The sequence below is a fragment of the Coptis chinensis genome, chromosome 6 (assembly GCF_015680905.1).
Source record: "Coptis chinensis isolate HL-2020 chromosome 6, ASM1568090v1, whole genome shotgun sequence".
Taxonomy (NCBI): Eukaryota; Viridiplantae; Streptophyta; class Magnoliopsida; order Ranunculales; family Ranunculaceae; genus Coptis; species Coptis chinensis.
Genome location: NC_141461.1, coordinates 20,865,904 through 20,889,397, shown reverse-complemented (window position 1 = coordinate 20,889,397; position 23,494 = coordinate 20,865,904). Strand labels below are relative to the sequence as shown.

General features: G+C 36.0%; 1 protein-coding gene, 1 long non-coding RNA gene and 2 pseudogenes across 2 annotated transcripts; 2 read left to right on the top strand and 2 right to left on the bottom strand.

The window, feature by feature from the left end:
• Positions 1–2,181: 2,181 nt before the first annotated feature.
• On the top strand, positions 2,182–3,300 carry LOC147492041 (uncharacterized). Its single transcript, XM_086567382.1, has 3 exons — positions 2,182–2,277; positions 2,405–2,549; positions 2,663–3,300. Exons 1-3 carry the CDS (start codon positions 2,182–2,184, stop codon positions 3,298–3,300), a joined length of 879 nt encoding a protein of 292 aa, XP_086423508.1.
• Positions 3,301–5,408: 2,108 nt separating this feature from the next.
• Positions 5,409–7,082, top strand: LOC147492040 (uncharacterized; annotated as a pseudogene).
• Positions 7,083–7,771: 689 nt separating this feature from the next.
• On the bottom strand, positions 7,772–10,621 carry LOC147492039 (uncharacterized; annotated as a pseudogene).
• Positions 10,622–17,029: 6,408 nt separating this feature from the next.
• LOC147492038 (uncharacterized) lies at positions 17,030–17,602 on the bottom strand. Its single transcript, XR_015199255.1, has 3 exons — positions 17,530–17,602; positions 17,288–17,350; positions 17,030–17,103 (listed from the first exon to the last, which is right to left on the bottom strand). It is a non-coding gene; the product is annotated as an uncharacterized LOC147492038 (long non-coding RNA).
• Between the last annotated feature and the right edge of the window lie 5,892 nt (positions 17,603–23,494).

Below are 23,494 nucleotides of genomic sequence, written 5' to 3'. Positions count from 1 at the left end.
ATATCCAACACAGACATCCTCATAAATTTAGCACATGCATATCAATGTACTGAATTTCAGCACACGCATATCAATGTTTTTCTTATTCAAAAACACTACATGGTGCACAAAGTACAAACCATTGCACCATAAAAGCTAGGTAGATCATTCTATGTTAAGCCAGAGGCCCATAACTTAATTATAATTTGCTCAATGCATACAAGAAATACCACTGCAAAATAAAATCTTACCGGCACTTGATTCATTCTTCACTTAATTACAAACTCAGGTTGTGAAGTTGATTGTGTCCTCAATCGTCGACTTATTCCTGCAACCATAAATATATGCAAAACTTATATTAGATCAACACTAACAATTGATATAAACTATTAAATATTACTTAGTCAAGATACTATGACAAAGGAACAAACCTGACTAGGCATGCATAACTTTAATCATGAATGTTATGGACCCCTTTATGAGCTTACCTCCTGTTCCTGTAACTCTATTTTCAAACTTTTGATTAACACACATTAAGTCTTCATATGAAATCCCATGAATGCAGACTTCATCAATCGTCCTCTTTAAAACAAGTTGGACACTTGGTAATACGGAAGTTGCTTGTATTTTTTACCATCAAGTGGAGTAATTGATTACTCTTGCAAAAGTGAGGACAAGCAACATCAGGATCAAGTAGTGTGTACTAACATTCCTTAAAATTCCTAGGAACCTCATGAAGCAAATCACTGGCACTTTTATATAAGTTATCTATACTCCCCAAAGAGGAATATACACCAAGAAGCTTTATACCATATCCAACCGGAAAAGCGAAAAAGTCGAAAATAAAATTTAAGAAGTCTTCCTTCACTACGGTGTATAGAACCTTGTTATGCAATTTTTTAATCAACATATTTAACTTCATCTTTTTAGCGTCTTATTGTGATTGAAGCTTGTCCAAAGGCTCAATCTTGATTTGTTTTCTCTGAATCATATTTTGCTTTAACAGAAATACATGTCATTGGTGTCTTGGAAAATAATGCAAGGAGTGATGCAGCAGGTTGAGCACCTAATTCATACCCAACAGTGGTGTACAATTACTAAGTAGTAGTAGTAGCAATAGAAGTAGTAAACCAATACTTACAAATTTTTTTAATAAAATGATTCAACAATTTTTTTGGATTGGCTACTTAAAAATTATACGCACAGAATAATGTTGTAGCATCTCAGATTAATTCAGAGTAGTAGAGCACTTATTCAAGAACATACCTCATCTGCACCAACAATGACTACTCTCTCTTCCAGAGCCCACAGTTCCATCCTGAATTCCAATCCGTTGAAGGATAACCAGACTAGTTTCAGTAGAAACTGTTTTTACCTGCAAACCATCGCTTATTATAAACTTCTCAATTCCGTTCACAAAAACTAGCTACTACATTGTTTCTGGGGGTGGAGGATTAACCCAAAACCAATACCGAAATTAAAGCTTTAAAATTTAATAGAGAGAGATTACCATAGCTTTGTGGTGGTGGAGGAAGGAGATTAAGGCTTGCAAAACTTTAATTGAAGAAATGAAAAAAAAAATGGGGTGGTTGGAGAGAGAGAGAGAGAGAAAAAAAAATGTTTTTAGAGTTTTCTAAGTTTATTCCTTTTTAATTGGAGCCAAGAATGAAAAAGACCACGCCAAAGACTTTTGTTGCAAAAACGAATATCTCAGCACATGAATTGAAAAACTTGATGCTACGAAGACGGCGTTGCTACTGATTAAGTCCACTGTAGTGACGGCAACAACGTTGCACCAAGGTTAATTTCCTCCAAAAAAAATATTTATTATTTTTTTTTTAAAAAAAAAGAAGAAAAGAAAATAGAGCATTTGCCACGCCGCAAGCGCTGCAATAGTAAATCCAAGTAAGCCCGGGGCTGATAGAACAACAAACATTTTGGCGACACTGGAAGGCGTGGCAATTGATGTCATTTACCAACAATTTTTGGGCGCTGCAAAAGGGAGCATGGCAATAGACCCCTTCTGTTGTAGTATACTTATAACTCAATTGCAAGCTATGTCATAATGCAAAGTTGTCAAAGCTGATACAGAATGGAGAATGGCAAGTTCCACGCACACTCAGAATTCACATGCCTGAGATAATTCATCAAGTGGAAGAAGAGGTGGAAATATTAGGGGGGGGGGGGGGCAGATAAAGCAATATGGTCAGTATCACTGTATGGGGAGTTCCAGCTCAAGGAAACATATCAAACTTTAAGGAACAAGATACAACCAGTTACATGGAGGAATATGGAATGGTATGCAAATAAAATTCCAAAACATTCTTTCATCTCATGGATGTTGTTTCAAGATAGAATCAAAACCTTGAGCAAACTTAAGGTGCAAAAGGTTGTTGTGTCTGATCTATGTGTGTTATGTGGGCAGAAGGCAGAAACAAAACATCATCTATTCTATAAGTGTTGTTTTTTGCAATATGTGTGGAGCAAAATGCTCATGAGAGATGGGTATAGTCGAGTCATGGCTATAGATTGGGAAGATGAATTGAATTGGATCATTCATGTTTGTACAGGCAAAAGTCACAAGAAGGATGCAATTCGATTATGCACTAATGCTTATTTCTATTGGGTATGGCAGGAACGAAACACAAGGATCTTTGAAAACAAATTTCGCATTGCTCAATAGGTGTTGGAACTTCTTATCAAAGATGTAAAGATAAAGCTTCACATCATGGAGTTAAAGTGGTGGAAGATCCTGAGAGAGCCAGGTTCATGCAGACTTGGAATATGGATGTACAAGTTATCATGCGGGAAACTATAACTTGTAAATGGGATCGGGCAGAAGAAGGAATGACTATTCTGAATTTAGATGGAATTCTACTAGGCACCATAGGAGGATGTGCAGTAGCACTACGGGACTATGAAGGACATGTTATCGCTGCAGCCAAAGGAAGATCCAGGTTCAACACTATTGCTCTGATAGAACTGGAAGGGTTATATCAAGGGTTAAGATTAGCAAGGCAACACAATATCACAAGGATGGAAGCCAAAACAGACTCCACTAATGCCATTTCTTACATTGAGAAGAAAAGCAGAGTGCCATGGCCAGCAAGGAAATTGCTAACAGATGCATTGGAGATTAAAGAGCTAATGGAATCATTTTCTGTTAAGCATATTTATAGAGAATGTAATAAATTAGCCGATGCATTAGCCTGTAATGTTCCTGCTATTAGGTACATTGAAGTTATCCCTAGCTCATTCTCTGAGGACACAAAGAAAATTGTATATGATGATGCTATGGGAAAAACTTATATCAGATTGTAACTCACTCTATATTTTTTTTCATATTAATGAAAAGGGGTAGGGGACTTCTATAAAAACCTTGCTTGCTGATAAAAAAGAAGAAGGTGAGTATGTATTTTATTGTACTATTGTGGTTTTTATTTCTAATGAAAACTTTTCCATTTGATTGTGGATGTAGGCAAGACTTGCCGAACCCTATAAATCTTTGTGTCTTTTCTCTTGGTTGTTTGTAATTTTGTAAGTATTTTACATTGTTTTACTACTCTTAATTATTATGAGTTATTTAGTTGATTTCGTACATTGTAGTTCTAGGTTGTTGTTTCTACCACGTCTGTTGCATTGGATTGATGTTTTTCTTCTTTAAAAGAGTTGTAAGTTCTAACTAACTAGCAATTTTTTAAAGAGATATAGTAGGAATAAATTCATTTTGTTTTTCTTGCTTCTTCTTAAAACATGTTACCAATTTATTGGCTCCTTAATTGCAAAATATATTAAGAAAACTAGCTTTCGATGGAGTGAAAATAGGATTATATTTTATTATTGAAAATTTGAAACTGCGATGTACTATCTACTTTTATGTTTTTTTTCCCCTGCACGCTTCACATTATATTTATTGGATTGAAATACTATGATAATTCAGGGCCCTTCACAATTTGGGGCCTTGTGGCGGTCGTCCACATGCACTTGCTCAGAGCCATCCCTAAAGTTGGTTCACTTTGTAAGCTCCATAATCCAAGTATTGAATACACAACAAATAACACTAAAAGTCGAAAATCCAGCTTCCTTTGCAAGTGCTTCGAATTCTTTCTCAGTTCTTTCTTTTCCAATGCCAAGTAGTCCCATCATGATAAGATCATGTAAGAAGCAGACTTTTGCAGCATTATTTGTTTTAGTAGTTGTAGGATTAATCATATCCATTGCTATCACCTTTCCATTATTAGGTAATGCTACATAACAATTTTTCAATATCCTCAAACAACTCTCGTCGCTCCAGTTATGCAACACCCACTACATATATGCATGCAATGTTCATATTAGATTTTTAAAATTACTTGATAAATCAACAAAATGGATATTGCGACAAAGAGGCAGGGTTGGCCCTAAACTTTGAGGGGCTTAAAGTGAGTTTCTTAAAATGGGCCAATATTTTTGATAAAAGAACAAGTCTTTAAGACAAGGGGTTGTGGGCCAATGTTTAAAGGGACTGGACTGCACATAATTTGACTAGACTGAACAGTTTTTACATGTGGCCTAGTGGGTATAAGATTATACTTGGGGGCCCATATTTTAACCATCAAGTTGGGGGTCTGAGGCAACTGCTTAGTTGGCCTACCCTCAGAGCTAGCCCTGCAAAGAGGAACACCTTAAGTTCGGTGTAACATGCATAAATAAACTTGTTCATAAATGGTATATATATATAGCCCCGCTCTTAGACGGATGTCCGTTTACTTAAAAATTGAAATTTCAAAATATAATCTCGCAAAGGGTTTTGAAGCCGGATCCTCAAAACTCTCTCACTCGCTCCCTCTTTCCTATTCTCTCTCCAAACATAGAGTGACCTATCTCCCCCTCTCTACTCTCTCCCTCTCATGGGGTTCCTCTTTTCTCTATTTCTCATCTTAAAATTCCGATTAAAAATGAGGTTGCAAATTCGCGTGTGAAGAATGGTGGAGAGATTGAAGAGAAACAAAAAGAAAGTCATGTGGAGAAGGAGAAGAACATAAGATTGTTTTAGAATTTATCTCATGGTTTTTGGTTGATGTCGACGATTATTGCAGATTCATATAATTTATCCCAAAGAATGCTCCTTCTACAAATGAAGTAACCTCAAAAACTGTTTCTTACAACCATTTTGTCTTTAGGATTTAGGATCAGTTCATGTTGTGAAGAACGAACATTGCGGTTATCAAGCTGCAGTTTTGGTGTTATTCAATAATATTACTTGTCGTAATCTTTCTGTGGTCACAGCTAAGGAGTGTGGTACCTTCTTGTTAGAGACTTCAAATAGCTACTCGTTATTTGTAGATTTGCATGACTTGTATAAATATATCTCGTTATGTGTCTTTAACCCCTCTTGTGTATCGATTAGGAGGAACGATATTTATCTTTCTTTCTGCATTAAAAGCAGGATGGAAGTTCTTCCTCATTTCTTTGGAGGAAAAGGCTTAACTGTCCATATGGTATGATAGGAAAATATTTAGAATTTAATGGCCTCTGTAGAAGTTCATGTCCCCAAGTTTTGTTGGTATTTTCGGGGTCATGAAGAGGCTGACAACGTTGTTCATCACCAGTTATGTGATGACCCATTGTCTCAGTTATTTGGTTCATAGAGAAAATAGGAGTCCCCTTCTCTATTAAATGAAATATGCTCTATTATGGAGTACATTTTGAAGAATGTTCATTTTCTCAGATGTAGTGTTATGACTGCTGACTAAAGCGTTTTTATTGCTTGCTCTCCCTTGCCGACTCAATATTTCGATATTTAATAAGTCGTTCATTTGTACTGCATAAAACATTAGACACACTGATGATATGAGTTGTTGGTACCTTTTTTTTCTTCTTCTAAATTTCGTTGTGAACCTCGAATATTTCTTTGACTACTACAGGAGCTCTTATTGTTAGAACTTAGTGATAGTGGATGACGACAAGATAGAACTTACTTGGTACTCTAATAGTGTATGGTTTGGATGGTGATTACATATTGAGCGGTTGGCACACGTTTATAACTTATTTAGATTTTTGTGTGTATATAATGTCTTTAACGTTTAGTATTTTGAACAGAGTCATAAAAAATTGGCTACAGTTGTAGACTGCACATAATTGATTTAAATTTCTCATATAACCGCATTAGTTGCATTTACCTAACTGTATATTGTAGTCTCTGGAACTTTTAATATCTGGTTGGATCATAATACTTATGAAAGCAGGGAACAATTAGAGTACTGGTCTACTATATATGTTGTATATGGGTTTTTCCTACCAGTTAATTTATGTAATGAAATGTACACGATATGTCTGTCAATGATCCTTGTTCTTGTGTAGCTGAGGAATCTATTGTGGGCAACATCAAAGCATGCTGCATACCTGATAGAGAACTACTCTGTCATGCATTAGTCATCTCTGCTCTGAAGTGGTAAAGAAGTTGTCAATGCAGCCGGACCGATTGTGCCCACCATGGTGTGTAGGATCATTTTACACTGGAATCTTCATTTCTATTTAGACAGATCCATAAAGTGATTTGGTTAATGTTACTTCAACAGAAATGTGATGGATCCTTCACACAATCACTTTCAAGAGTACAAATTAGCACCATGGCTGTTAAGGATAATCTAACGGTGGCTGGTGGTTTTCACGGGGAACTTATTTGTAAGGTAGTAGAATTTTCAGAATTCAAGGACCCAGATGACGTGGGCATTAATTTTGAGAATTATAACTTAAGCAATTGAATCAAGCTTACATTTTTCTCTTTGGTGATTTATTATCTTTTGCGATGATCCGAATCGCCTCGAGTTGGCTTTTTTGTACAAAAATTACCGATGGTGAGAATGCTATCACCAATCTTTGTGGACTGTACCAAGCTGCTAAGTAAGAACATGTTCACCACCTCTCCTCTATCCTTTCTCTTTAAGTTCCTCTTGCTTGCAAGAAATGCAAAATTGAACTTACAAAGCCCCTTGCCATTATCTAACTTGTTTTCCGCAGCGGCACTACAAGGTGATGGCGACAAACAATGATTTGCGATGAGGGTCTTTGACAACGAAAATTTTGCTTGCCTTGGTCGGTTCACCTTCCCCGGTCCGTGAATGTGAGTACATTGCAGCATCAACCACTTTAACATAATTTGTGGCAAGCAACTTGCTGTCATATTTGGAATATTCGCTAACTCTTTGATGTCGCTATAGAACATACGTTAGCCCCGGCGGAAAGCTTTGGCGTTCACCGGTGACAATGTGAATTGCCTTATTTGCGATGCTCGGTTAGGAAAAGTAAGTGCAATACTTGCATAATCAGCTAGTATAATCTCAATTAGTATTTATGGTGGTAACTTGGTTATATCCAGAAGGCTCATATTGATTTCGTTGCAGGGTGGTTAGAGTCTTAGAGGACATTTGGACTATTCCTTCGCCTCGGCTTGGCACCCGGATGGCGGGATCCTAGCTCCGGTAACGGGGACAAACATGCAGACTTTGGGACGTGAGGAATCCTTCTCAGTCACTGGTTGTGCTCAAGGGTAGGATGGGAGCAATAAGAGCAATCAAGTTCAGCTCAGATGGCCAATTCATGGCAATGTCTGAGCCAGCAGATTTTGTTCACATCTATGGTTCACAATCTGAGTACATCAAAGAGCAGGAGATTGATCTTTTCGGTGAGATTGTAGGAATATCCTTCAGCGCAGATACTGAGGCTCTCTTTGTGGCAGTGGTTGATCGTACCTATGGAAGCCTTTTGGAGTATAATAGGAAACGTAGCAATCAATATCTATACACTATCATCTGAATTGGGTTGCTAACGGTTTATTTAGAAAATTTTGAATACAGAATAGTAGTTCTCAAGGGAAGTTCGATTAATATGTGTGCAATTGTAAATTAGATTCTTGTAAGAGTGTTGTTTGGGCAGCCAAAAGTGAAGATAGTTTTGTGTATATATAGTTTATGGGGAAGTTGTAAAAGTTTTGTAGTGGAAAGGTGTACTATATATTGTTGAAAGTGGCTGCTTTTAGTGTGAGAGTTAGCTCTCGCAAAGGACGCATTTTTAGAACGGCGGACTCAAAAGGAGTTGTGTATAATACAATAGAATGTAAGTCAATCGCAGATTCGCAGCTGATAAATCAGAATGCTTTTAAAAAAACAAGAAACTCAACTTGTAGGGTTATGTGACTTCAGTAGAGTTGAGACTACCCTCTGAAAAACTTTTGACAACATGCACCCCTGCACTTGAATTATAATGATCATCACTATCTGAATTGAGCAAACTCTCCGAGTTCTGAGAGTCCAAGCCATAGTACTGAGAAACCATCAAATGGTTTTCATTGACAACATTTGGATCAAGGAACTCAATCTTTTCATAATCATTTGGAACTGAATCCATTATCTCAAAATCCTGCATAACTATGCAGTGTTCGCATTCAAAGACGCACGAGGAGTAGGAATAGCCATGACCTCTAGTTGAGCTCCATAGTAGGAAATTGACAATTAGACAAACCCTGAAGGAGAATGAAAAAGATCGTTTGTCGAAAGCCGAGAACTTTTGTGCTAACTTTCCATTCTCAATAAAGAGATCAGATAAAGGAACCAATGCAAACCCCAATAACTGATCTTCAAGATAATTCTTCACCCTACTCAACATCCACACCTCACATTTGAGTGAAAAATCCACCGTTCGAACATTAAGCCTGACATTATCATCAAAAACTGGATTCTAGCCCCCACCATTAATGATCTTGGTTGAAACACTAGTTTCAGGATCACTAGTTAAGCACAGCTTAGCATAAACATCTTGCTTATGGTATATGCAAATGTTTTGAATATCTCTAGCTCGGTCCACATAAACCTCCAACTTACCAATATACCCATCTAAATTCACACTTTCCTTCCTATTATTTTAATAACAAACTCTTTCCAAAACTCGCCTAGGCTTTCATTAAGACCCCAAACAGAACCTAACACCAAAACTGCAGCTTGATAACCGCAATGTTCGTTCTTCACAGCATGAACTGGTCCAAAATCCTAAAGACAAAATGGTTGTAAGAAACAGTTTTTGAGGTTACTTCATTTGCAGAAGGAGCATTCTTTGGGGATAAATTATATGAATCTGCAGTAATCGTTGACAGCAACAAAAAACCATGAGATAAATTCTGAAACAATCTTTTGTTATTCTCCTTCTCTACATGACTTTCTTTTTGTTTCTCTTCAATCTCTCCACCATTCTTCACACGCGAATTTGCAACCTCATTTTTAATCGGAATTTTAAATGAGAAATAGAGAAAAGAGGAACCCCATGAGAGGGATAGAGTACAGAGGGGGAGACAGGTCACTCTATGTTTGGAGAGAGAATAGGAGAGAGGGAGCGAGTGAGAAAGTTTTGAAGATCCTGCTTCAAAACCCTTCACGAGATTATATTTCGAAATTTCGATTTTTAAGTAAAGTCCGTAAACGGACGTCTGTCTAAGAGCGGGGCTATATATATATACAACTCACTTTAAGAAGAATAGTCTCCGATTTTGGAATAATTCCAAACATATCCCCTCCAACATGTTCAACCCCTCCAACCAATTAAATTTTAGCCTAGAAGTTTATATACATACATAGGAATATGGTCAACTTTTTCTACAATAATTAATATATTTATTTGCAGGTAGAAAATGAAATGTGATCTTACCAGGATAAGCTGGTGCTTGTTGGACAACATGGGGCAAATCAAAGTTAATACTCTTAATCAAAGGATACTTGGCAGTTATGATGCTAACTGCAATCCCAATTCCACCACCAATATCAGTTACTTCTTTCAAGTTTTCAAAACCTTTATATTTACCGATAAAAATTTAATTCATCATTAGGGATGTAGTGTGAAACATTGCAGAGTTGAAGACTTGATTGAACTGTGGGTCTACGCTTAAGTATTGGAAAAGTGGCATCCCATGTGCCTTGGTAAACAGAGAACCTCCATTAAGAATAACATCTTTCAAGTTATACCTGAAATATATTGGATGTATGAACCAGGAAATCATCAACAACACTATATGGACAGTTCTCTATATAAAACCCCAATATAAGAGGGGGTTAAAAGCTTCGAGTCTTTGACATCACCAAGATTTAATTAGGAAAAAAATATTGTAGACTTTTAATTATGAAGAAAATACACTGGTCAAATGGGTTCACGACTACCATTGTTATCCTATTAGGTTCGCCACTTACCAGCTCTCAGCGAAGACCTTGTCAAGACCCAAGATGAGAAAAGGACAAAACGAAATTCCATCTTTGTCCTGCACAAAGTATTTGCTTAGAGGTGCCAAACCATACAACCTTTCAATTAGACCATTTTCACATATGATAGTGGTGCATGTAAGCACGGAGTGGCTAGCAAGAAGGCGCAACATACGATCCAACATCATGGAAGTCTCTGTTGGGTGGTTTTGAGTGGGTAGTTTAGAAGCAATTTGTAAGGGTGAAAGTTGTGCATTTGGCCCAGCTTTTGATCTGATCTCCAACAAATCAAGCTCAATTGCTGCTCTCATCACCATGGGAAAGGCTGATATCATGGATAAGTACATGGTGGATAAATTGACATCCTCCATCTCCACTGCACCATTGTTTTTCTTTTCGTTGTTCTTGGAACGACTCATGATTTTTTAGTGTGTATGTAAATCAATGTGTTATGTGCCCTACTCCAAAGTTCTATAGATAAATAGATGTATTGAATCAAAGGCGCGTAACCCATCTCTACACTATATGATAGCCGGGTCATTTGGAAGCCTCCTCAACTCTCGAGTAGGCAAATTTAAATCTCCTTATTTACTTAATTTAGAAATACCTCCCTCACTAAATTTAGAATAAGTTCTACTTTTATTAATATAATTTGAATAAGGTCTTTTTGTTTATTAATAATTTAGAAACACCTCTCTAATGTCCCTTAAATTAAATAATTACCCCATTTTCCACATTGAAATTAAAACAAACCCTATTTTATTATTGATAATTTAAAAGAACCTTCCTAATCTCACTCAAATAACATAATTATCTCCCATTTTGTTTCAAATAAATAAATAAATTAGTCTCTCTTATATAATTACAATTAGAATCCAAAGAAACCATGCTAACTATCGACTTGGAGGGACGGGCCCTATTTTCCACATTGAAATTAAAACAAGCCCTATTTTATTATTGATAATTTAAAAGAACCTTCCTAATCTCACTCAAATAACATAATTATCTCCCATTTTGTTTAAAATAAATAAATAAATGAGTCTCTCCTATATAATTACAATTACCATTTACAATTAGAATCCAAAGAAATCATGCTAACTATCGATCTGGAGGGACGGGTTTCAAGACTTAAAAAAACCGATGCGTAGTAAGGTTTGCATACTTGTATATATAGGTTAATGTACTTTTGTCTGTACGAAATCTTGTTGAAATAATTATGTACTCTTAATGATTAGTATAGACGATGATACATATATGGTTAAATGGTATATATCGGTATATTGCACCCTGTACCAATTCTGGTTGAAAATAACGTAAATTCTCTATATTTAACATAAACTAGTATTATGCACGTGCAAACGCATGTGTGTAATATAGAGCCCCTTTCAATTTGTAAGATCCAACGATTGATTTCTTCATCTGAAAAAAAATCATCTCGTAGCCGTTGGATCTTGCAATTGGGGTATCACTAATATTTTGAAAATGGGGAGGGGGTAACACTAATTGCAACTATTAATGGGGGGGGGGGGGCGTAAGTCTAACTAACCCTATACCTAAATATATACCTAAATTTTGACATTACGCCAAAATTGGTCGTGATGTCTTTTTAAGTACGTCTGTTTTAGTGCCTTAAATTGGTTGGGATTAATCCGCACTTGCTTTCATCACCCACCAGCTGACCAACTTCATAAAAGCTAACAACAAGTACAAGTTATTACAATGCATATAAAGTGTGTTAGACTGTTAGAGATCAACTGCATTTGATCTTAAAGACGCTTTGGTTGAGAAAATCTTCGTGTTACATGCGGGTGAAAGTGTGGGAACAAAATGAAAGACCAAGAGAATATTGATTCGTTAACAGCGGAGGGGTTCAGAACTGCAGGCGTTCAGCATCAAATATTAATTTTAAAAAGTGAAAAACCGACAAGGCATAAGGCCGGCCTGACCAAACTTATGGGCCGGGCATTGGTAAGATGGGAGCCCATAGTTCGGCTCGGGTAAAAATGAATAATTGGTGTGTTAGCAGTGTTCTAAAAAATGCTAGGCGGTAGTCGGGCGGTGGGAGAGCGCCTAGGCCTTCTAGGCAGTGCCTAGACGAGGCTAGGCGCTAGGTGGTTTTTTTTTTCCTAATATATATAGTAATACACACCTATACTACAAGAAATGAAGAAAATCATTTACCATAACTTAAAAAATAAACACAAACAAAGATACTTACTACAAAAATGCGTAATAGTTGAAGAATATCGACTTCATATAAAAACCTACTCTTTGTTATAGTGGCATATAATTTATATTAGACTTGAGTCTTTTAAACTCATTCAAATCTTAAGTCTATACGGGCCTTTAATTTTCGACATTTAATCGGTTGGGGGGCCTAGCGCCTAGAGACCGCCTAGGTAGTGGCAGAGCTAGGAATTTAAGTGAGGGTGAGTCACCCAGAAACCAAGCATAAAATAAAAACACGATTTTTTTTTAACTAAAAATTCAAACCCGATCACAAAACAAATATATTTTGAACATAAAAAAATTATATAAAATAATTGCAATAAATGTATTATAAAAAAAATAAGAAAAGAAAAAATAATTCAATCTAAACAAGTACTTCTTCATAGTTGTCCTCGGCGACCTTATTTTTTGTCATCCTTCTTCATCTTTTGGAAGCGTTGCAAGATCAACTCTGTATCAGTGCTATCAAAAACTTTTTTTTTTAATTATGTTATTAAACAATCATTCAACCATTCATCTGCCATCCGATTGTGCAGACGATTTTTTATGATATTCATAGCAGAAAATGCCCTCTCAATAGTAGCAGTAGCAACAGGTAAAATCAGTGTCAACTTAATCAACAAATACACAAGTAGGTATATAATGTCTTTCTTCGTCTCAACCATTTTTTTGGCTAAACCGCCAATTCCATTTACTTTACCAAACTTAGTATCGGAACGCACATCAATAATACAATTCTCAAATTGATATGCTAATTCCATCTTATTTATCTCTGAAAAATCATCGAGATAAAGTTGAGTAAAATGGATTAACTTTTGTTTATCAAAAGCAGCAAATGACTCACAAGGATCAAGACATGCCAATTAAAATAAACCACCAATAAATTTAATTGAAATTACAAGAATTAAAATAAACCACCAATGATGTTTACAAAATAAAATAATAATCACAAACATATAAAAATCTAAATAATATGGTTTAGGAATTAGTACAAAAAAAACAAAAAGACGATAAAGAATTAAATAATATAAAGGTCACCTAGTTGTCTCCACAAAACCGCTAGGTGTAAAGGTGTTTGTTTAGGTAGAAGAGTAGAAGAATTAAATTTTAATATAGAATAATAGAGAATGGAAGAAATAGGAAAAGTAGAGTATGTGAGGGTTTTTTTTTTATAAATAGAATAGGGTTTCTTTGTTTGGGTTTATATATGGTTGGGATTTTTAGTTTGAGTGATTGCTATTTTGCTTTTTTGGTACATCTGTACATCACATACATTAGTACATGTGCCGATGTGCACCCTTTTGTTTGGTTTACTTTCAAAAAGCAAATTAAGTGATAAATATCAAGTACGTCAGTACATATGTGCACCCTTTTATTTGGTTTATTTTCCAAACAAGTTAAGTCATATAAGTAGAGTTGAGAGTACTCCCTTTCCAAACAAGTTAAGTGATATATGTAGATTTTTTTTAATGAAGTTGAGGGTACGCCAGGGTGTACCCTAGGCCCCTCTGGCTCCGCCACTGTGCCTAGGTGGCCGCCTAGACCGATTTTTAGAACAGTGTGTGTTAGTGTCACTTGCGTTAACATGAAAACATATAATTTTACATTTAAAGTCTTTAGGCCATGGGATGATGTTGATTTAGCGAACATGTAAAACCTGGATTAAGACTTCAATGGCTTCTACTCATGTTAGAGCATTCCCAATCACAGTTATTATGGAGGGAAATTGACAATTTTCACTATTTTTGGGAAAAAACTCTTGCCCAATGCAAGGGTGACAAAGTCGGTCAGTTATGACTAAGTGAAAACGAGAGTAGCAGTTGCTACTGAGAAAGTAGCTGAGTTGTGAACTTCGGACGGGATGTTTTATTCCGTCTCGTGTTTTTTTTTTATTCAATTTTTTTTCCGGACGGAATCTTTCATTTCGTCTCGTGTGTTTTTTCAATTTTTTTCGGTTTTTTTTAAACTTCAGATGGGATGTTTCATTCCGTCCAGAGCGTTTTTTCGATTTTTACATTCAGACGGAATCAAACATTTCGTTCGAGATTCAAACTTACCTTTGCATTGGATAGCCTCACCTTGCTTTTCACCAAAATGGTAGGAAACAAGAGAAATTGAGCCTACGTGGACGTGAAAAACTCTCGCTTGCATTGGGAAAGCTCTTACTGAAGGTTTCGAATTAAGACAACTAAGATAATACTATAATAGTAAATCCAATGTGGAAGCAGGGACGAAACCATGATTCAACACACCCCATCCAGACCACAACTAGTAAGATTTTGTTGGTATAGGCCTGGTCAGTTTGTATTTGGTTAGGCCCAAAGTCAATTTTTGGCAATAAAATGCATAATAATCTTTGAAAATGCTACTGCAATAACTCGAACCCACATACATCCACCGAAACTGAATACACAACCACTACACCACACAATTGCTTATATTATAATTTCCGAAAATTATATATATAAAATAGTGCATACTTTTTTTGGTTTTTTTTTGTCATTTGAGAGCTCGCCTAGGGCCTCCACAATCTCAGAATCATTACAATTTGGAAAATTTCTAGTTGATTACTAATGTACATAGTATTAACGTTACTCACACGCGCGTTTAACATATATTTCAAAGGTCAATGATGCAAACATATAAAAATCTAAATAATATGGTTTTTGCCTTTATATGCATGGGGAAACCTTTAGGGTGTGTTTGTTTACTAGCAAATCTCTAGTGGGAAAATGTTAGATTTGCCAGTGTTTTCCCACTAGAGATTTGCCAGGCTAATTTGTAGTGGGGAAAATTTCAGTTTGCCAGTGTTTATTTGCAAAAATTTATAGTGGGAAAATATGAGATTTGCCAGTTTTGCCAGTGTTTGTTTACATGGTTTTTTTCCATAAAAAATGATATTTCAACTTTTTGGATTTTTTTTTTGGTTTTCAACCTCATTGAAATATATAATAAAAAAAAAAAGAAGTATGACTTATGAGGGCGACAATTCATTAAAACCAAACGACTACATTGGCATATCATGTTGCTACGACAAGTATGAGGGCAACAATTCATTTAAACCAAACGACTACATTGGCATATCACATAAACCTGTCCACACAAGGATAGAAGAAGCTTCACAAGGAAAACAATTCACAAGGATATGATAGATAGAACAAGCTTCACAAAGGCAAAGAAGACAACCTTAACCCAAAGAAGAAGCAAATCTCTAGTGGGAAAATGTTAGATTTGCGGTGCCAAAGATCGCTAAAGACTCCAACAAAAGAGCAACAACACCCAAAGATCAACACCCAAAGAATAGCAAAGACCAAAGACTCCAAAGACCCAAAGATCAACAACAAAGACCGGCACTAGCACTCAAAGACAATCAAGACTGCACAATTCCAACACCAACAAGCAAGCACTAAAGACTAACACCAAAGACAAAGACCAAAGATCACAAAGACTACCACCACATGTACGACACCACTCCACCAGTCCACACGTATGACCACCACACCACAATCATATCGGTTGAAAGAAAATATAAAGGCTCTACATGTAAGAAGTAGGTACAAAAAGAACAAGAAGCACAATAAACTACTAAATGTCAGACATATAACTAATATCTTTACAAAAACTTACCAACAGGATCTGGAAATAGAGCACAGTTCCATCTCTACAGCTCTGTCTAGCAAAAAAAGACAAACCATCCTTGAAAGTTGAGATTAAAAGTAAGAAAAGGAATGTACTTTCAATGGTGGCACAATTGTATAACACATTTATTGATAGGATCACCTTGTGTGGTCAATACTTCACTGCAACAATGTGAGAAGTGCAATCCATAACGACAATATCGTCAATCGATACCGATGCCAATAACAATTTAACAAGCAGGGAGACCATATAGTCTTACTATGTACAAGAAGCCCCACTTAACACATAACTCAAGAATTTTTCCTTTTCTTTTAATTTTTCTTCAATAATATTTTCAGATGGACAGAAGATTCTTGTTATGCAGGACAACTATATACATAAATAACACAAATGTACAATGATATCATAATTAAAACAAGACACTGAACCTCAATACAAGATTAAGTAGTCTGAGAGGATACCCAGGTCTTAAAGGACTGTGGTGGTCGTACCTAATGTTTGAGCCAGCTTCTACAGGAGGAGAAAGCACATATTTTGTCGGTTGAAAACCTATGTCAGTAGATTCAATATCTCTTTGAGTGTCACTGTCTGGGGATGTAGGATTGCTTGAGCTATGACTTTCAACAGACGTAGTTGTATATGTTTGCTGTATATTAGAGTTATCTGAAGAAGCGAGAAAATACATGAAATCACGAAGGATCCATCCTGAGAGATCGTGCCTCGCTTTTGCTAAAATGACGGGCCCTGCTCAATGCTGCATCTGTCAAATGTTGCATGATATGCTCATTGAAGTTTGAGTCTTCTGCGTATGAGACCTGAAAATACCCAACAGTAGATAATCTGAGTTAATAAATAATTAAGGAAGTTAAGAATAAACCAATCAAAAGAAAATTGGGCTACTGTTCAACTATAATCACTGACATCATCAGAATCGGAGTCTTCATAGGGGATTCGGGCAAATGCAGATGAAGACGAAGATGTGCGCCTTCCTCTAGCGTTTGTTTCAATCTCTACTGCCGCTAGAAGCTCTTGGCTGTAAAGAGAAGTTTATACATCAACTAATGTACTAAACCAAAAGAATATCGTTGAAAATATTATCTTCACTTGTGGTCACTCGCTATTTTCATGGAAGTAACATATGGAGCAAACCAGAAGCTCAATGTCACATATTATCAAGTGCAATGGTATAAGATTCACTTTCTAGATAAAAGAAGTACCTCGCAGGATCCTTCAATACAAGTAGCTGCCAGCATATTGGGCACTCTTTGCTTCTTTGTGACCTAGAGGAGAAACAAAACCATTTGATCCCTCAACATTACTATAAGAAAATGACAACACTATTCTTAGGTATTCCACACGTTTGCAAGAATGTGTTTTAGGAACTAAAACTGCATTCCAAATCAAGTACTTATAAACACTCAAATATAGTACAGACTACTAAGCAAAGAAACTTGCATACCATTCAAGGATACATTGTAGATGATAATCATGCTTGGAATTGGTGACCTGAAACACAAAAAGCATAATTTTACTTCAAAGTATGCATCCACATACTTAATCCAATAACTTGTAGGTGTAAAACAACATGCCCAGAACTAATAAGCTACTGTAACATAAATTTCTGAGTAAAAAAATAATCTTTTTCAACAATTGAGTATATATTATCAATAAATTCAACATAATAGAAAAAATATGAGAGCGAGAGACTGTGGCAAATTTTTCTTGCCCACTCACAAAACTTTTTACAAGAGAGAGAGAAAAAAATATGAGAGAAAAGGTGTTTCAAGTTTCCTTCGTGAATGAGAGAGGAAGATGAGAGCGAGAGACGGTGGCAAATTTTTCTTGCCCTAGTGGAAAAATATCGAGTGGCAAAAGAGTTTAGGGGGAGAGGTGGATTCTATTTTCCCACTTCTAGTGGGAAAATTTTGTTTGCCGGCAAATGGTAAATAGTGTTTGCAAGTGCCTCTAAATGCACTCAAACACTGGCAAATGGTGCATCTAGTGGGAAAATAAAATTTGCCACCCCCATTTGCCACTAAAGAAACACAGCCTTAGTCTTCTACGCTTGTCACTAAGTTTTCTAGCAAATCTAACTGTAGTAATTTAGTTATACATTTGACTATAATCATTAGAAAAGTATTTTGGAATAAAAAACTATAATCATTCTCATGTATTGTTCTTATTTCTATAGCCTAGGTTAATTAGTCATTTAGTCATGTGTCGTGCGCACATGATCTTTAAAAGATTGTTTAATTTTTTTTTTTATACGTACTCAATTTTGATACAATCTCCTTATGTCAGTTATGTGAGTATTGAGTAGGCATATTATTATTTTAAAAATTAATCATTTATATTGGTAAAGTATTGAAGGGTTTTACGAATTAAATAAAATATATATATATATATATATATATATATATATATATATATATGGGAGGGATCCGTTTACCATGGTTTTTTATACCATGGTTTATACCACACCTCTTGACAAGTTGAGTTAGAAGCTAATATTTTGTGGATATGATCTCCTAACTATGGATAGATTTTCCACAAAAATTTGGCTAATTTGGAAATCTCTAACCTATTTAAAAATTGTTGACAACTTAAATTTTTTTTTTAACGGCCCAGATTTTTCAATTTTGCAATCATCTTTTGACATTGTTAAACATCATCAAATGAGTTGAAATTTTGTGGAGGTGATCTTCATGGTTTGTTGGACATATCCATAAAAAATTAGGTTCTAGTTCGTCTTGTGGGTGAAGTTGTGGGCCATGGTATAAACCATGGTATGAAAACCATGGTATATTGATCCCTCTCCATATATATATATAGTCATTTAATTCTTTAAAAATTAGCTATTTAAGTTAACTTAAAATAAGTACGTAAGTAAAATTTTATCTAGAAAATGAATTCAACCCTAATTTTTTGTAGATATGATATACTCAACGTTAAGATCATCTCTACAAAATTTCAGCTCATTTGAAAATCTCTAATATTGGCAAAAAATGATTGCAAAAACTCGACATTTCTGAACCGTTAGATTTCTTTTTAAAGATAATAACAATTGCTATCTATATTAGAGATTTCCAAATGAAGTTTCCTTATATATACTAGAATTTAACCCAAGGTGATGCCACTCGATTGTCATTAGGGTAAGTTTAGTGAAATTAAGACATGTCTAAATTTATCATTTTATTTACAATAAAAATCCAATAGAGTTTCCACTTTTTTTTTTACATCTAAATTGAACATAAACTATTTGTGTCATATTGATATTAGACATGATATGCATTATAAATAACTTCACACAACAGTGTACCATACAACTGTAGGAACCGTTATTTCAGAATGTAAATTTCTACAAACTGTGACACCCACACGCAGCGGAATTAATTTCACGATTTTGATTGGAAAACATATATACTTGTAAATCGGCTAAGATAACTCTGAGAATATAAGATATACGAATCAGCAAGATCTATGAATCCGAATCAACCTCTTGATCTTCTGTTGTATTCCTATCCTTAGATTGGACGTTGTGTGGGCAACGATCTACCAACCCTTTCTTTCTCTCTTTCCTTGCCTCTCTTTTTAAAAACAATGAATAGTAAATTCGGCCAAGAGAGAAGGGTTTCTATTTATAGGCTACAACAGGGACCATGAGGAGAAATTAGGGTTGGGCCTCCTGACGGACTTGGGCTTCCCATGTTCGCCCAGAACACACGGCCCAAGTCCGTCAACAAATGGCTTATTCCACTAAAGGCCATTGTTGCACTACCGCCTTAATCCCAAATTACGTGTTATGTTTATAAGCTCCATATTATATGCTTGTTGATCTCCCCGTGTTTAAGATATCGAATGCCCGTTGATTAAGTCAAGTTATTGATAACTACATTAATCAACTTCTTATGTCCTTGAGTAGTACCACTCAACCTCATTGTCATGTCGGATTAAATCCACCTGCAGGGTTTACATGACAATCCTTATGAGCTCCTCAAGGGGACATCATCAGCTCGACTTCCTGCGGGTCACAGATTCCTTCTATAATCAACAACACACCTTACATACAATGTCATTACCCAATCCATCGAGTTTGTTGATTCACAAATGAATCTCACTCATTGATGATTTAAAGCAATGTACAATGCACGTAAGTGCCCATTATTATATCCGGATTAAGAGGACACGCATCCATAACAACAGAGGCGTTTATTCTCTTATATAGTCAGTATAAAGAGAAACAATCTCACTTGGTCCTGTTTAATACACACAAAGTGCACTAGTGTAATCCTATAGTCAAGATAGACTAATACCAGATTATACTACAACCGTACCAATGGTTTGTCCAAATCTATTTAGGTTGTGAACGTTTACTTATACTTTATAAGGTACTGATGATATGATCTTCTGTGTGTCACCACACACCATATCATCTACAACATAAAGTATTAGATGCATGCATATAACTAATAACATATATAATATGCATAACATTTGCCCATATGATTCTCATTCAAAATATAAAGAATTAGAGTTAATACAAAGTAATGCTTTTATTATATAACCCTATCAACAACAACTTAAACACATGTCTACAAAGATGAACAATATAATTACCAAGCAATACAATGTGGTGTATTTATTGAACAAATAACAATATTTACAATAACTACTTGATTGATAGCCAAGACACTAATTATCACTTAATCCTTTAATAAAAAATTTATATATGCATAATTCTTTTTTCATCATTCTAAAATCCAATTTCCACTTTAATACATATGTAGCAGTCCATTAACATCCAAAAATCAGCACAATAGACCAATTCATCCAACCTCAGAGAAAATAGTATTGATCTTCTCTTAGGGGAAATCACCAATTTTTTTGATAATAAGCACAAAACATCGGGAATATAATTCCATAAAAAGCAGTCAAAACATCAGTCTCAAAGCAATGATGTATGTATGGTTGTATGCCTTGGTGAAAATAACAGATCCAATCATACTAAAGATTATAAAACCCCGACATCATAATTTGTTACTTCAACTTTATACCAACCTTGAATCAGACTTAATGGTAAGTTGAAGAGCTGCACACCTTCATCACAATATAGCTTTGAGTATTATTTGACTGATATCAAATTAATGCAGGCCTGTAATTTTGAGTATGCATACAACTCATATCTTTAGTTCTTTACTTTTAAAAAAAAAAAATACAACTCATATCCTCCTCTATCCTTTTATATGCTAACTCAAAAGATTCAATTTCATTACAAAAAGAAATAGTCCCATGTGATTCAAAATAACGTAATCCACACAACATCTGACTTGCGTGCCCACCTAGCAATGTATATTAAGGAATTTTGAAGTAATTCAAAATAATGTAATCCATCGTATATAATTACTGAAGGCAATATATATGGTACACAGTAACAATATTACTAAAGGCACACAGTATACTCAAACAATTGACCATGACATACAACTTAGACAAACCATGTAAAAATATTTTGATGAAAAGATGTATATCGAGAACAATTAAGAGCACAAATTTTAACATCTCTCTTATTAGTGCTGCTTGTTGCCCTAACCAATCCGTCTTGTACTCCCCTATTTCTTTTAATGAAATTCAAACTTACCCAACAAAAAAAATCTCAATATCTTAATATGACCAAAACCTTCCAAGAAACCAATCTAGATCCATGTAAGTACCCTCTGTTCTCAAACATATCAATACAGCACACGTGTCCATACTCCAAGTTGTATCTACACAGCTCGTACATCACCAGCTCGTACCAAGCCATCAGGACGTAACAACAACCCAGACTTAGGTCATCCCAAATATCAAATACAACCATATATGGAAGCAAATGATCTACCGCGATCCTAGAGTTTATTCAACTCACCAATCAAGGAGACATTTACTTTGTAACATCAGGAGTAATGACGAATCATCAAGATAGCACAAAAGATAGATCTACACTTGATAACGAGGATATAATAAGGAAAGTCAGCTCAAACATCTATAAGTAGAGATAGATGAACTACGTAAGGCTTGATTCAAGTTTACCCAAGAAACTTGATACGTAGGCAACTCTTGTCCCAAGAAAGAGTGCAGCTATTTCCTATCAAACTCAACATCAAGTCATAGACACAAAATCTATACCTCTACATTGGCGCCATCTGCCGATTTGTTTCCTTGAGAAAAACACACACACTCTTTTCTCAAGCCCACGAAGCTGGTCAGAAAATCACCATAGAAACACAGCTACAAGCTCTAGTATGTTAAGTTAAATTCCTCAGCGAATCATTCACCATGCTCCGGCAAGGGAACCAAGCTATGCGCGAGCAAACCACCTCCAACACCAATAATGTGACTCCAGACGCAATCGAGGACAACGCAGTCACAACCCTCACCACCACCACCAATCAACGTCTAGAAGACTTCGCCCAGAGGTTGGAGAAGTCAAATGAAAAGGCCAATGTAGCCCAGATCGTTCAAAAGATGCTCCAGTCGTACAAGGCATCACCATTCACCATTGAAGTCAAGGACAAGCAATCTCCCTCAGATTTTATACAACCAAAGTTCCCGTTGTACGATGGTAGCTCATGTCCAGGCCAGCACATAACTCGCTTCAGCTAGATCCTTGCGGTTTACAGCGCTCCAGATTATGACTACCTAAAGTGCAAATTTTTTCTAGCCAGCTTGAAAGATGAAGCATTAGACTGGTTCTACACGCTAACTCCTAATTCAATCAACAACTCCGACAAGCTGGCCAAAACATTCACAGCAGAGTTCGACCACAACAGAAGAAACAAGCCGACCTTGATTATCTGTTCCAGCGGAAGCAAGCACACGGCGAAACTATCCGCACTTTCCTAGGACGTTTCAAGAAAGAACTCCTATCAATGGAGCCAGGCCTCAAGGACAGCTTTGCAACTTCTGCATTTACCAACGCCCTCCTAGACGACTCCGATCTAGTAGGGTCTCTCATGCACAACAAGCCAGAGCGTCTAGACGACCTGTATCACAGAGTCGACAAGTACATGAAATACGAAGAATGGATGGCCCAGCGCAAAGGCAAAGAAGTCCTCGCAGTAAGTGCGACAAGCGAGGACCCAAAGAAAGCCAGCAACACTCAGGCAACAACAACAAGGGCAACAATTCCCACAAGCCCTCTTACACCAAAAGAGAATTCTCCATCTCCAGGACACCAAGCCATATCCTGAAGAAGATATATACAGCCAAACATCAAAAAGGTGATAGCAATACCAGGACGTCCATATTGACATTTCCACAAACTCCGCCACCATGACACTGATGAATGTTGGAGTCTCAAGCATTACCTCCAAGACTTAGTCGAAGAGGGAAAACTGAAAAAGTTCCTGCCGGAAAGTGACCTCAGGCATAAGCTGAATGCCAAC